Source organism: Ananas comosus, linkage group 9 (genome assembly GCF_001540865.1).
Source record: "Ananas comosus cultivar F153 linkage group 9, ASM154086v1, whole genome shotgun sequence".
Classification (NCBI taxonomy): domain Eukaryota; kingdom Viridiplantae; phylum Streptophyta; class Magnoliopsida; order Poales; family Bromeliaceae; genus Ananas; species Ananas comosus.
The window spans coordinates 2,247,808-2,263,119 of record NC_033629.1 but is presented as its reverse complement, the minus strand read 5'-3'; the positions used below and the strand labels follow the sequence as shown (position 1 = coordinate 2,263,119).

The 15,312-nt window shown below is 35.9% G+C and overlaps 1 protein-coding gene across 1 annotated transcript; it reads left to right on the top strand.

The window, feature by feature from the left end:
- Positions 3,466–14,163, top strand: LOC109715780 (indole-3-acetaldehyde oxidase-like). Its single transcript, XM_020240948.1, has 10 exons — positions 3,466–3,796; positions 5,290–6,972; positions 7,376–7,635; positions 8,062–8,271; positions 8,787–9,005; positions 10,098–11,063; positions 11,964–12,059; positions 12,206–12,304; positions 12,786–12,975; positions 13,604–14,163. Exons 1-10 carry the CDS (start codon positions 3,655–3,657, stop codon positions 13,831–13,833), a joined length of 4,095 nt encoding a protein of 1,364 aa, XP_020096537.1. The 5' UTR covers positions 3,466–3,654; the 3' UTR covers positions 13,834–14,163.

Sequence of the window (15,312 nt, the reverse complement as noted above, 5' to 3'; positions counted from 1 at the left end):
CAGTGATGTTTGACAAAGAGCATGTTTAGCCCTACTTTTAGTTACGACAAATTATCAAAAAAATTATGGAGTTTTCTGGTAACAAAACTTCTAGCACGCTAAGAAGAGTAAAATTAGAGCCCCAGAGGTATAGTGATGTTTGATGAAGAGCTTGTCTAGTTTTACCTAAGCTTTTGCTTTCAATTACGATAATAGTTCTAGAGCTTTACGGTGACAGAATTTTCCGCCTACTAAAAGGAGTAAAATTGTAGTTTGTAGGGTGTAATGGTATTTGTTGAAGAGCCCGTTTATTTCTACTTCTGCTTTTGCTTTCCAGTTCCGACAAATTAGCAGAAAAAATCTTGTTACTTTTCAATGATAGAACTTTCAGCCTGCTAAGAAAAATTGATGTCCTTAGGGTCTGATTTTATTTGATGAAAGCATATTTAGTCTTGTTTCTACTTTATGTTTTCAACTACAACAAATTGGCAAAAAATTATGAAGCTTTCTATTAACAGAACTTGAGTAAAATTATGGTATGTAGGGTGTAGTAATGTTCGATAAAGAGTTTATTTAGTCTTACTTCTGCTTTTGCTTTCAGTTACGATAAATCAGCAAAAAAAAAAAAAAATCTTTAGCCTTTGTGATAGAGAAAATAAAATTGTGATTTTGAGCCTTAAAAACGAACCATTTTGGAATTACTCAATCTATTATAAAGAAAAGTTGGTTGAAAAAAAAAAATAGGGGAAACTTCAAATACCCTCCTGTGGTTTCGCACTTTCTCATTTTAGTACCCTATGATTTAAAGTGTATCGAGTTAGTACTCTGTGGTTTCGCAGTTTTTCACTTTAGTAACCTGTGGTTTCACACTTTCTCACTTTAATACCATGTGGTTTAATATTTCGTTAAATTATATACCCCGAAATGGATAATAAAAAGAGAAAATTTGAAACCACAGGGTACTAACTTGATACAAAAATAAAACCACAGGGTACAAACTTGATACACTTGAAACCGCATGGTACTTAAGTAAGAAAGTGCGAAACCAGAGAGTACTAACTTGATACACTTTAAACCACAGGGTAGTAAAGTGAGAAAGTGCGAAACCACTAGGGGGGTATTTGAAGTTTCCCCAAAAAAAAATGATGCTTCTCACCCAACAATATATTTGCCCAAAGTATTTACAAGTTTAGGAGAACTAGTATATTGTATTCATCCTTCCAGTTTTTCTCTAGAAACAATAAAATGAAATTTTGTTTTTTTTAATCTTGTATCCCCAAGTTAATTGACACACTAAAGTCAAAACATTTGAGGACTTTTTCTTTTTGAGGAAAAAAAAAGTATATTATCTGTTTCATTTACTTTTAAAAAATAAATTTAATTAAAAATATAAAATAACTAAAGTTTTAAATTTTGGATTTCTGATATCAATCAGTAAATCTTTTGTAACATATGAGAATCTTTTCAAGTAGATGTTTTTGGTAAAATAATTATTGTTGTCGTGGTCATGGTCGTGGTCGTGGCCGTGGTCGTGATAAAAAAAGTCCAATCCTTCACTTGCGTAAATATACTACTTCAAACGCTACACAAAAAGAGTTCGCAGCAACAAAAAGACACGAGTAAGTCGCAGCATGTGCTTGCTATTTTTCACGTAAGAAAAGGGAAATCTCAACCCCACATGCTACTTTAATTATTTGGAAAAACTTTAAAAAAACCCCCTATGATTTCATAATTTCTTATTTTGCCTCCTTATGGTTTAAAATATATCAATTTATCCCCTGTGGTTTCTTTTTTCTCTTTTTCTTATCAATTTTATTATTTTTTTTTCTTAAATCAATGATAAAGTTAAAATTAAATGGTACTAAAATGAATATTTGATAAATCTAGATGTGTATCTAAAGTTTTTTTGTATATAATTTAATAAAATGTTAACGAAAAAGCTACTGAAAAGATAAAAACGAAACCACAGAAGGGCAAATTGATACCACAGGGGGTCAAAGTGAGAAACTACGAAACCACGGAGGGTTTTTGAAATTTTCCCTTATTTTAAATAGCCAACTCGGGCTACAAACTAAGTCAATTAGTTCTATTCCCATGTGTCATGTGTGACGTGCTTTGGCTCGTCGGCTTCAACAAAAAGCACTTTAGACATTATCTTTATTGAAAATACTAAAAAACATATATATTTCTATTGATCCAGGTCATAACCTGTCATATCTTTTTGAATTCTCAAATATTGAGACAGAGAACCAAATTTTGGCAATTCAAGTTTCCAAATTCAAAGCCTATGTTGCAGATTTTAGATAATAAAATTAAAAGCCTATGTTGCAAATTTTAGATAATAAAATTAAAATTTACGAGAGTTCGATCGAAGCATTTACGTATTTGCGCTTTTATTTTATTCTCAATTATAAGACATTTAAACTTAATGTTATTAGGCTTCATCTAAAATATTTAAAGTCTCTAGAATTTGAAGTTCATGATTTTCAACTCATCTACTTTTTGATTAAGATGTGCAATTTACGTTTTACTGCAAATATTGGTTAAAAGATTGTGTAGACCTTCTCAACTTTAATTTTATTTTTTTAAATTAACAACCTTGTATGGTATAGATTGGTGGAATACTTATAACCTTATATTTGAGTTGTTTGTTTTGAGAAAAAGAAATTTTTTTTTTCCTACCAATATATATATATATTTTAAGTTGTCAATCATTATTTGGCCCGGAATAATTGCAAGTACACTAATAATAACAGTTTTTTAAAAATTTCTGTTGTATATCAAAAATTTAAGTGTCGTGGCATAGAAATGTACCGAAAATTTACTGGTACAATACAATACGGTGCGTGTTGGTCAAAAAAATATGTGCATTGACACATAATGACATTAAATATTTATTTTTTTTAGTAACAAAATATTCTAATTGCTTATTATGTTTCTTTATTAATTTTTTCGAGCTTTATTGATAAATTACTTAATAATTTAAAAAATAAAGAATTTTGAGTTGTGCCATCGGTACGAGAGTTGATACGATATGGCATGACACAGAGTTGAGCTATGATACTTTTACAAGTATCACCATCATGGTGCTATTAGGTTTTAAGCCATTGGATCTACTTTTTAATTATTAATAGCCCTTGGATTAAATACTATTTCACTTACCACCACCTACCACCATTACCTCAACCTCACATCTCTTCATCCAAGGGCTAAAAACACACAGGTATCACCCCCATGATACTTTTACAAGTATTCTAGCCCTACTCGCATGACATATATTGTCTGTCGATAGACACTTTAATTCTTGATGTATATCAAACTATATAAATTTAATTGGTATAAAAAATATGTATAAAATTCCGAGCCCCAAAAAGAGAATATTAACACACCAAATTAATAAGAATAAATAAATAAATAACCGAGAGTTATATTTTAAAATAGTCCATAGTTGAAGGGGTCTCCGTGCTTTTTTTTTTTAATCAAAACGTTCCCCTCCCCCGCCCCCGAGAGCAACTGCATCGCTATCACTTTGAATCCCTCATCGACGACGCACTATTCCTCCATGGATCTTTCGATCTCTCCATGCGCGTATAAAATGGGGGAGGAGGAGATCCCAGAGGTAGGGGACGCTACGAACCTGATTAGGGTTTCGTCGTCGAGGAGGAGGAGGAGGAGATGGGGAGGAGGGTCGAGAGGTTGGTGTTCGCCATTAATGGCGAGAGGTACGAGGTGTCGGGGGTGGATCCGTCCACGACGCTGCTGGAGTTTATACGGACGCGGACACCCTACAGAGGCCCCAAGCTCGGATGCGGAGAAGGTGATGAGGGATTTGAGTTTCGAATTCATTTTGTTGGTTTTGTTGTTGTTTCGTGTTGTTTTTAGTAAATTAGTTTGGTGTTAGATAGTTTTTTGTGTGGTTGAGCACCAATTGGAGCTTCTGCTTTTGGATTTTAGTATCTGATATCAGCTTTTCAGCTGTAGCAGAAGCTCCGATCATACTGGAGACTACTGCAGCTGAAAGCAGAAGCAGAAGCAGAAGCAAGTAGAATAGGCATAAATAAAATGCGTGGCGTGATATCGGATATTCGTGCAATGTGATATCTAGTGAAGGGGTTGGAGGTTAATCATCCAGTTACTGGATTTCATAATCTGAGTCTAGGAGACAATAGATGATTATGATTATCATATTTGTGCAGTTTACAACATGTTTGTTAGAAATGTCGTTGGTTTACAGTAATCAGTAATCAGGGCTGTTGAGGGGGGAAAAAAAAAGCTAATATTCTTCTGTGAAATCACCACTTACATACTTATAGAGAAGAGTTTTTGGAGGTCATATTTTATATCTGATTTCTAAGGAATTTAAAATTATGTTGCATTTTCAACCATACTGTATGTGGGGCATAACATGATTAAGAGCTGAATAATCTTTACTGCTTGGTTGGGGAATGAACGAATAACTAGCGATAGCTCAATGTGTCTTCTTTGTTTTTGCGAAGTTAGACAAAAATTTAAGGGGTTCATGTGGTGGTCGATCCTGTTTTTCTAGGATAACTTAAATCCATAAAATGCTGTTGCAGAAAACCCCTGGATTAGTGTTATCGCTCATTTTATTTTCAGCCTATTTATATATATTTTTTGAGTTATAGTCTCTATTTATATATCACATGACTATTCAATTGCGTATATGTTTTTCATGTAATTTTATGCTTTGTTTGTACTCGTACTAAATTATATGGATATCTATACGACAATTTTTGTATTGTAAACAAAACATCACCAAATTCAGTTCAAGTTATGAGCAAAACCAAACTCATAGATGGGAGGGAATATTAGACTTAAAAAGAGCGAACATCTTTTCTTCAGACCTTAATGCCTATATACTGTGTCTAAATGAAGTTTTAAGATGATTATAAGTTATGACAAAGTTTTACTCTTGAAATGGGTTAAGGGGAGGTTCCTCGGCCGTGGATATCTATTCCACTTTTTCTAGGAAATGGTAAAGTCGAGGTTCCCTCAGTATCTATATAGCATTGAAATGCCTATGGGTTGCGTGTCGTCTTTCTCCTATGCTTCTGTGCTTCTACCTATCATCATCTTTTCATCCTTCCATTAGACTGTTTTGCTTGTTTAACTTATCTGCTTACTGTTTTTCTCTTTAGACCCCAATTTTGTTGGATAAACATTACTTCCACTCGATTTATCCCTCTTTTGTTGTTTACATAAATGTCTGTTGCTATTGTTTTTTTTTTTTTATTTAGTGAAATGTAGAAATGCTTGTGAATTATTCATCAGTTCTTGACCCTGCTGCAGGTGGCTGTGGAGCTTGTGTTGTTTTTCTGTCAAAATATGATCCCATCGCCGACCTAGTTGAAGAATTTTCTGCAAGTTCATGCCTTACGCTCCTTTGCAGTATAAATTTCTACTCAATTACAACCACCGAGGGTCTTGGAAATGTTAAGGATGGCTTCCATTCGATTCACCAAAGGATGGCCGGCTTTCATGCCTCGCAGTGCGGTTTTTGTACCCCCGGGATGTGCATGTCCCTTTTCTCCGCCCTTGTTAATGCAGATAAAAAAACCGATAGACCTGAGCCGCCAGACGGGTTCTCAAAGCTCACAGTCTCTGAGGCGGCAAGAGCTATTCAAGGCAATTTGTGTCGATGTACCGGTTACCGACCCATTCTAGATGCTTGCAAGAGTTTCGCAACTGATGTGGATTTGGAAGACTTGGGCTTGAATTCTTTTTGGAAGAAAGGGGATAAGGATTTGAAAACTACCAAGTTGCCCCGCTATTCTTCCGGCGGAGTCTGCACCTTCCCAGAATTTTTAAAAACCGAGATCAGATCCTCATCAGGTGTTTCGAATGAAGCTAAGCTTACATCCATCGAAAAGGGCTGGTATCGCCCTGATAGTGTTGAAGAACTTTATAAGTTACTGAATTCTAATGCATTTGACGAAAGAAAAGTCAAATTGGTAGTGGGGAACACTAGTTCTGGTGTTTATAAAGATACGGACTTGTATGATAAATATATTGACCTCCAAGCGATTCCTGAGCTTTCAGTTATCAAAAAGGATAACATAGGCATCGAATTTGGAGCAGCTGTGACAATTTCTACAGCCATCGAAGTGCTTAGAGAAGAGAATAATGGAGCAGTGATCTTCAAGAAAATCGCTGATCACATGAATAAGGTGGCCTCGCCATTTGTTCGAAATACAGCCAGCTTAGGAGGAAATATAATGATGGCTCAAAGATCTGAATTCGCCTCAGACATAGTCACAATACTTCTCGCAGCCGGTTCTACTGTTTGTATCCAAACATCTTCAGAGAGGGTAACTCTTACGCTGGAAGAATTTTTGGTGAGGCCTCCATTTGATTATAAAACCCTACTTTTGAGCATATTTATCCCTTCTTGGAGTATAGCAGGGACTGACCTGCTTTTTGAAACATACAGAGCAGCCCCTCGACCCATCGGCAATGCTGTGGCTTATCTCAATTGTGCATTTCTAGCGCAGATTTCTCAATGTAAAGAATCAGATGGTTTTGTTTTGGATAAAATACAATTGGCTTTTGGTGCATATGGAACCCAACATGCCACTAGGGCAAGGAAAGTTGAGGAATTTCTAGTGGGTAGAGCCGTCACTGCATCTGTTCTGCTTGAAGCATTCGGATTGCTTAGAGAAACAGTTGTTGCTTCAAAAGGCACGTCGCATCCTGAATATAGAACAAGTTTGGCTGTTAGTTTCCTATTCAGCTTTCTCTGCCCGCTCGCTAAAGAATTGACAGAGCCCAGGAAGACTGTTCTATCTAATGGTGATAGTGCTAAATACTCAGATGGCGGTGTCAACAACTGTGAAAACAATATGACATCAAATATTGTAAATCTTGATCACGATGATTTGCATTTTTCTTCACAGCAGGAGGTGGAGTTCGGCAAAGGCTATCTCCCTGTTGGGGAGCCAACAAAGAAAGCTGGAGCAGAAATCCAAGCTTCTGGTATCTCCTTGCATCTTTGAGGATCTTCATTTTGTTAGGATTTCTTGCTTATTAGTTCTTTAAATCTTTGAATATTGCATATAACTCCTGGAATTCTTGTTGTTTACATGGTAGTCCCTCATATTGTTTCTCCGTTATGGATATCAGTGGAGCAATGTTATGGTTTGGCTATAATAAGGCTACATAAGGAAACCTCTATGATGTTGTCGGAACATATCGGACAAACCACCAACATTCAATCTAAATATAAAGGCCTGGTTTGAAATCCCAGCCTCATGTCTTGCCTGGCCATATCATTTGACAAGCAATGTTTTGTGCATAAATGTTTCTATCTGACACCTTCAGAATTCATTGAAGTGAAATGTCTCCTCATTAGCACTACTTATGTGATTAAGTTATGCAGGTGAAGCTGTATATGTGGATGATATTCCTGCTCCAAAGGACTGTCTCTATGGAGCTTTTATCTACAGCACGAGAGCCCTTGCTCACGTAAGAGGCATCAAGTTTAACAATTCTCTAGCATCAGAGAAAATTGTTAGTGTTTTCACTGCTAAAGACATTCCAAGCGGTGGAGAAAACATTGGATCAATCTTTATGTTTGGATCGGAACGGCTGTTTGCTGATTTGCTTACTGAGTATGCTGGAGAACCACTAGGCATTTTGGTATCTCTTTCTTTATCTTATTATTTTTTTCGAGATATTGACATCTCTACCACCCGTACAAGGTTATCTAATAACCTGTTTGTTCCGTAAAATATGAATTGCTGTATATGCCCTTCGAAAACATACCTGACTACTTACGGTAATGCTCGGCTTAGAGAACTTTTTCTAATAGGAAACCAACTTCTTCCCGTGAAATTGGATGACCCTTGTAAGAAATTATACTTTCGCAGGGTATGTATGAAAATTAAGATTTCACAGAGGTATATACATGAATAGATGATTATGCAAATGCCCTTATCTAGTTATGTTTTTATTTCAAATGCCAATGTAATAGTGGGTAACCTTTTTTCTTTTGTCATCTGAATCCTTCTTTCTGGCTAAATGCTACTTCTGTTGTTATGGCTGACATAGACTGTGTCCTTTCAGATTGCAGAGACTCAGAGATTCGCCAACATAGCTGCTAAGCAGGCTATTGTTGACTATGACATGGAAAATTTGGAACCACCAATTTTAACTGTAGAAGATGCAATTAGACGAGAAAGTTATTTCCAAATTCCACCTCCTCTTAATCCTAAACCAGTAGGTGATTTCTCCAAAGGAATGGCAGAAGCTGATCGAACAATTCAATCAGGCGAGGTGCTTTTCAATATCCATTTTTGTTGACATCTAACCATAATTTAATAGCTCAAAATCGATATTGAATGCGAGATAACCGTTGATGTACTGCAAACTTAGGCTATCTATTTCAGTAGAAACCATTTTGGAAGTAAAGCAATCTAATTGCTTCTACATATGGTCCTTGATCATAAAGAAGCACTACTCTAAAATTGATGTGTTGCTTCGCTCTTGTTTGATCTTAAAATAGCTTCTTTTTGTTTCTGTTATCATTCTGGAGTAATTCAAACAAAACTAGTTTAATGAGAAGTTCAGAAGAATAATGCATCACTAGTTTTATTACTGAGCCAACAATACTTTGTCTTTTGGTGAGTGATTGACTCCATCTCTTTCAGTTGAATATTGTTATCGTTGTGAATTGCACCGGCAAATTTCACTCAGTAGTTGAGTTTCTTCTGATCAACTTGCTTTTAGTTCTTTTTATCTTGCACCCAATATGTCGATAGTTAATTATTATGTTGTTGTTTTTTGCCCAGGTAAATCTTGGTTCACAGTATTATTTTTACATGGAGACACAAACAGCTCTAGCTCTTCCAGATGAAGATAATTGCATGGTGGTTTACTGTTCAACTCAGTACACTGAGCTTACGCAGAGTGTGATTGCAAAGTGCCTTGGCATCCCCTTCCACAATGTCCGTGTTATTACAAGAAGAGTTGGAGGAGGTTTTGGTGGGAAGACATCCAAAGCAATTACTGTGAGTCTCTCTCTCTCTCTCTCTCACCACGAAAATTTAGTTGCATTTGTTTCTTATATTTTTTAGCAGATGGCAGCTATGACTGAAAAATTGTTTGACACTTTCTCTTTATGCATCAAATAATAGCCTTTCGACGATAAAGATCCCATTGTAGAAAAGTCTACGAGAGGATTTATCTAATCAGATATCTGATAGGTAGGCAAGCAACAACTCATGAGTCAAGGTTGCTTATGAAGTATTCTTATGGCCATAGTCACAAATTTGGTGTTCGGGATCAATTCGTTAAAGCAGAAAAGCTGAGAATTTGGTAAAAAACTCCGTGAGCTTGAAAGAAATCTGGAACTTGTTTGGTAATAATGTAAAAATATGATGATTTTTTTTTAAAAAAAATCCATAATTAATTATTATTTCCCTTCCTTTTAGAATAAGAATAATAAATAGATAATGAATAATATATTTGGTAATGTGTGATTTATGAATTCTTGAATTAATTAAATAACGTATGCGATCTTTGTAGCCCTGCTTGTATCAATTGTCAGTTAGATTAACTGTGCAAAAGAAGTGAATTGCGATATGTTGCACTAGTGTTGTTCTTTGACTTTAGATATATGACTTTGTATTTTTTATAGTTTCAGATAGAGTTCTCAAAATCTGTGAAAATTCTTCAATAAGTGCCTTTTTGTCCCTGCTTCTGAATTAGCTTATGTAATGAGAAAAAGTTGCAGTGAGGCGGTTGACAAACCAAAAATTTGGAACTTACACTGTGGTGAGTAGCTTAAATGAGCACCCAAAAGCAGAATCTCCAAATTTGTAGTTTCTGCTCCTTCAGCAGAAAGTTGTTGGATGATTTCTAATGGAAAATGTTATTAAGGCCACTCTGAGCAACTTTGCTCAATCAACATTTCTATAGAAGCTCCAACCAGGCTAAACAGGCACCAAGTGCCTAATGAACATAAATCATTCACTCTTCACCTATGGTGTTTGAAGTTTGATATGGGGCGACTTTCTACTTATGGGCAGAAAGCTTTCTCTGAATCAGCTAAAGATATGAAAAAATCAAGCAACTACTGATTTGAAATATTCTGTTGTCAGGTTGCTGCTGCATGTGCACTCGCAGCATATAAACTGCGCCGCCCTGTTCGAATGTACATGGACCGCAAAACCGATATGATAATGGTAGGCGCGCGACATCCAATGAAAGTGAAGTACTCTGTGGGATTCAAATCTGAGGGGAAACTCACAGCTTTGCACATTGATCTGAGAATTAATGCAGGAATATCAGAAGATTTTAGCCCATTATTACCCAAGTGTATTATAAGCAGTCTAAAAGGATACAATTGGGGTGCTTTTTCTTGTGATGTGAAATTGTGCAAAACAAATCTCATATCCAAGTCAGCAATGCGGGCTCCTGGACATTTACAAGGGTCCTATATTGCTGAAGCTATTATCGAACATGTGGCTTCAATTCTCTCTCTTGATGCCAATTATATCCGGAGAAAGAATCTTCACACCTTTGAGAGTCTCACGTTGTATTATCAAGGTAACTTTGGAGAAGCTTCTTCATATTCTTTACCTTCTGTGTTCGATGAGCTGGTGTTATCTCCAACCTATCAGCAGCATGTTGAAATGATTAAAAACTTCAATTGCGCCAATAAATGGAAAAAACGGGGTATTTCGTGTATGCCCACTGTGTATGAAGTGACATTAAGGCCAACACCTGGGAAAGTTTCAGTTTTAAATGATGGTTCGGTCGTTGTTGAGGTTGGAGGAATTGAAATAGGACAAGGGTTGTGGACTAAAGTGAAGCAGATGGCAGCATTCGGTCTAGGGAAGTTGTGGGAGGATGGGAGCATGAACCTTCTAGAGAAGGTTCGGGTTGTTCAGGCCGATACTATAAGTTTAATTCAAGGAGGACTGACTGCTGGGAGCACCACATCTGAATCAAGCTGCGAAGCAGTTCGTTTGTCGTGTGGTATTTTGGTTGAGAGATTAATGCCCCTCAAGGAAAGGCTGCAAGAACTAGGGGGCTCTGTTTCATGGGGTACTTTAATAGCTCAGGTAACCATTATGATTTTATAGTATATTTAAAGGTTTATTTTGTATATACCCCTTCAACAATGCAAAATTGCATAGACGCCTTTGAAATGTTGGTGTTTCCCTGCGTGCCTCAGAAACCATATGTGTTTGCATTTGTGCCTCTGCCAGCTTATATATGCATAAGCTGCTTTTGCACCCTGCCAGAGGCACGCATGCAAAGAAGTGAGGTTTTCAGCGGCATCCCAACTAGTATCAACTTTACAGAGGTGTTTGTGCAGCTTTGTGTATTTGCAGGGGTATATTATAAAAAAAAACATAGTTGTATTATATTTGAATGCTGTATGTGCACATGTCTCTTGCAGTTTTGTGTAGTCTATTTTTTGTGTGTTGTGAAACAACCGTTGTACTCTAAAAGCTTAAGCTGTTAGAGAACAGTGTTTATATATTTTTGTATCTAACACTCTCTCACGTCTGGGCTCGAAACTTTTTGCAAGGCCCATGATGTGGACTTGAATTAAATGGCAGAAAATTAATAATGCTAGGAGTTTGGCGTGATTCGAAGTCAGGACCTCCTGCTCTGATACCATATAAAATAACCATTATACTCTAAAAGCTTAAGCTGTTAGAGAACAGTGTTTATATATTTTTATATTTAACATGTATCAATTTTCTGCACTTTCTTTCGCAGCAGTTGGAGTCTTCTTCAATCTTTGTCTATTCTTCTAGTGATAGGTCTTGGATGGTTGTTTTAACTTGACTTTGGTAGTATAAGGCCATTGTTCAAATATTTTTTTTTGTGCTTTTAGAATTATATGAACTCATAACTCAAAAGTGTTCCAATTGCTCCATATCATAGATTTATTATCCCAAAAGAAAAAACTTATATATTTTATGGTTTATATTTCTATTGCCTCATGGCAGGCAAGTATGGAAAGTGTTAATCTATCAGCAAGCACCTACTGGGTCCCTGATCGCACATTTAAAAGCTATTTAAACTATGGAGCTGCTCTAAGTGAGGTACATACGTACTGTGTAATAACCATTTTCATTGATGTGCGCATATTCTCTTATTATGTATCCTTTTTCTTTAAAGAAACGCTCTTACTATTTCTCTCATCTACATCAAATATCAATCTCATCACAAAAGTTGTATGCATTGTCAGGTGGAGATCGATCTTCTTACAGGAGCTACCACGATTTTAAGGAGTGATATTTTGTACGACTGTGGCAAAAGCTTAAACCCTGCTGTGGATGTGGGACAGGTTCGGCACACAATACGAATGCTATTTGGGTTCTGAGATCACTTTTAATTGCCAGTAGCTCCCCTGTAATTCCATAACTAAACATCAAAATGGGCTTCCAATTGGAGTTCGATTTTTCACATGTTTCCCTGAAATGAGTTTTTGGACCTGAAAAGTAGAAGTTTCAATTCTGTTTGGCTTGGCCTCCTGAAGCTTCTTCTGCTGCCGCAGTGAAAGGGTATTAGGGTGAAATAGCTCTTTGTGCTTTTACAGCACTTCTACTCAAACAACATTTTTTCAGAAGCTCCGGCTGGGGGCTGGGCCAAACAGGCTGAAAGTGCTGAGTATGTTTTCAAGTGAAGATTATATGCGCTACTGTAAAGTGGATATTGGTGTTTTCTTTATCCATCAAAATTTGCTACTAATCCTTTGAAAATTATCTAGTGACATCTGTATTTACCAAAGTGCTCCTTGTCTGCTGCTCTTCTTCTGTTTCCTTCAGGTTGAAGGTGCTTTTGTTCAAGGAATTGGCTTTTTCGTGAACGAGGAGCACTTGTCAAATTCGGATGGCGTAGTGCTCACTGATGGCACTTGGACATACAAACCACCTACCGTCGATACCATTCCGAAACAGCTTAACGTTGAATTCTTTAACAGCGGACATCACCAGAAGCGTGTGCTCTCTTCGAAAGGTATTGTTGATTGTTTGCCAGTTTTGGCTTTTTCGTTCAGCTTAGAAAAGTGCATATAACATCATGTCGTACTTGTTAACATCTAAACTTTTAGTTATAGATGAATTACATTAAGTAGACGGATAGGGCGAACTTTTTCTAATCAGTACTCAGTCGACCAGTCGAAGGTCTTAGCTGTTACAGGCAATTAAGGTAAAGTAAATTATTAAAATTGAAATTTAAAGGATGTAAATGGAACCAGGTTTGATCTTAGCGGACTAAATTTGTCGTTAAACTGTTAACTTAAAGAGTTGCAAGGGACTGTTATAAATTATTTCCATTCCATAGACGGCGCTAAACCTTTCATTGAGACTTCCATTTCCGAGGTATTATAGCACCAACATTTTTTTCATTCTTCAACCGTGTGATTAAGATGATTCCAATCAACAGAAAAAAAACGCTGCTGTAAGAATTGACATAACAATGTTATTTCGATTGAATGGAGCTTAAAGGGCCCGGCCCATACAAAGTTTCTAAAAAACAATAGTAATAGAAAAAAAACCTTGACATAATAGGATCTGAGTTTTAAATTTTCTTTCTTTTCTCATTATGTAATGAACGGCATGCTTACTATCATTTTCTTATACAGCTTCTGGGGAGCCGCCTTTAGTTCTTGCTGCTTCAGTCCACTGCGCGATAAGACAAGCCATCAGAGCTGCTAGAAAAGTGCATGTTTCCACGACTGGGTCCGAAAACTCTCCCTCAATATTCGAACTAGCGGTTCCCGCAACAATGCCCGTGGTCAAGGAGCTGTGCGGGCTCGACAATGTTGACAAGTACTTGGAAAGCATCTCTGCTCGTCGATCAGTGAAAGCATGACTTGTAGTCGCAAATCTATCCCGCGTTCTATTACGCGCATAGCGTTTCTGTCAAAGTGCTTTTCCAGATAACTACTTCGTATGCCGAGATAACAAGTTCATGTTGTGTTGTTTTGTGAGCCTAAGAAGATTTACTGGAGTTTGTAGCATGAATAAGTTACTGATGTATCCACATTGTTGGTTGCTTTTGCCCTTTGTGTGTATTCTATATTATGTTTCCTGGATCCTTGAAGCATGAATAAAGAAAAGCTAGATGCAATTCGCCAAAGGGTCCTTAAAACATTGCTTAATTATGTTGAATATAAAAATATATAAACACTGTTATGTGATAGCTTAAGCTTTTCTAAAGTTTTTGGAGACAAACATTTATTTTATTCCTGAAGTTCCAGTTCCACCACTCTCCTCGTATTATTTATTTTTTTTATATTTAATCAAAAAAAAATTCGAATCCAGACGTCAGAAGTTTCGAGCCAAGACGCGATGAGGAGTGTTGAATGTAAAAATATAAAAATATAAAAATACCGTTCTCTAATTGCCCAAGTGTTTAGAGATAAAAAAAATTATTTCACACTATTTAACAAATTATATGTTAGTAACATCGCAAAATTTTAAGAAAATAATGAGCAGAACCTGCAAATAAAAACCTGTAACATGTATCCATAAGTTCACAGTGAAAACTCATGATGATGACAAAATGGCCCTTGAATTAAGTTTCATGTGCCATTTGCTTCATTCACCAATGAAATTAAAAGCCAAATATATTTTTTTTTTTTTTTTTTAGGAAACAGGGATATACCCAAAAGCCAAATATATCGAAAATGAGATAGAATAAATGCAGAGTCAATAATAGAAAATAAATAAAGATCACATACCACACCTCAGGAAAATACATGCTCTATGCCCAGCTTCTTTGAACTACACATCCGGAAAAGGAAATAAAAAGAAAAGATAATTTAAAATTCTAATTAACAATATACAGAGACCCCCTCAACTATAGGACATTTTGAAATAACCCCTCCAACTTTGTTCTATTTGCGGTTTTTTTATTTTATTTTTATTATTTTCTAATAAAAAAATTTTCATAAAAAAACTTTTTTTTTCATATTTTTTTTTCTCTTAGATAAAAAAAAAAAACATACAATTACCCTTAAAATCTGAAAAAAAAATAAACAAACTATTTTTCTTAAAAACCAAATAGCAGAAAAATAATTCTTCCAGCTTTAAAAAACGATTTCATGTATATTTTCTAATATGAAACAAGAACTCAGTATCTTATGATTATGATGTTATTTTAAAGAATATAAAATAACTATTTTCTCCGAAAATTTTTAAGCCATCAAAGAGTGATTTTGTTTAAATATTTATATTCAAAACACTCCTAAGAAAATATTTCAAACTAAAGAAACCGTTGGCCGAAATACCATCCAAGTACGCTAAGGGGGCATTTCGTTCCACGTAAAAAGAACGAAAAATTATTTTT

Coding starts and splice junctions, on each gene's coding strand:
- LOC109715780 (XM_020240948.1), top strand. CDS start 3,655: ATGGGGAGGAGGGTCGAGAGGTTGGTGTTCGCCATTAATGGCGAGAGG. Junction 8,272..8,786: donor GAACAATTCAATCAGGCGAG/GTGCTTTTCAAT, acceptor TTTTTTGCCCAG/GTAAATCTTGGTTCACAGTA. Junction 12,060..12,205: donor ATGGAGCTGCTCTAAGTGAG/GTACATACGTAC, acceptor ATGCATTGTCAG/GTGGAGATCGATCTTCTTAC.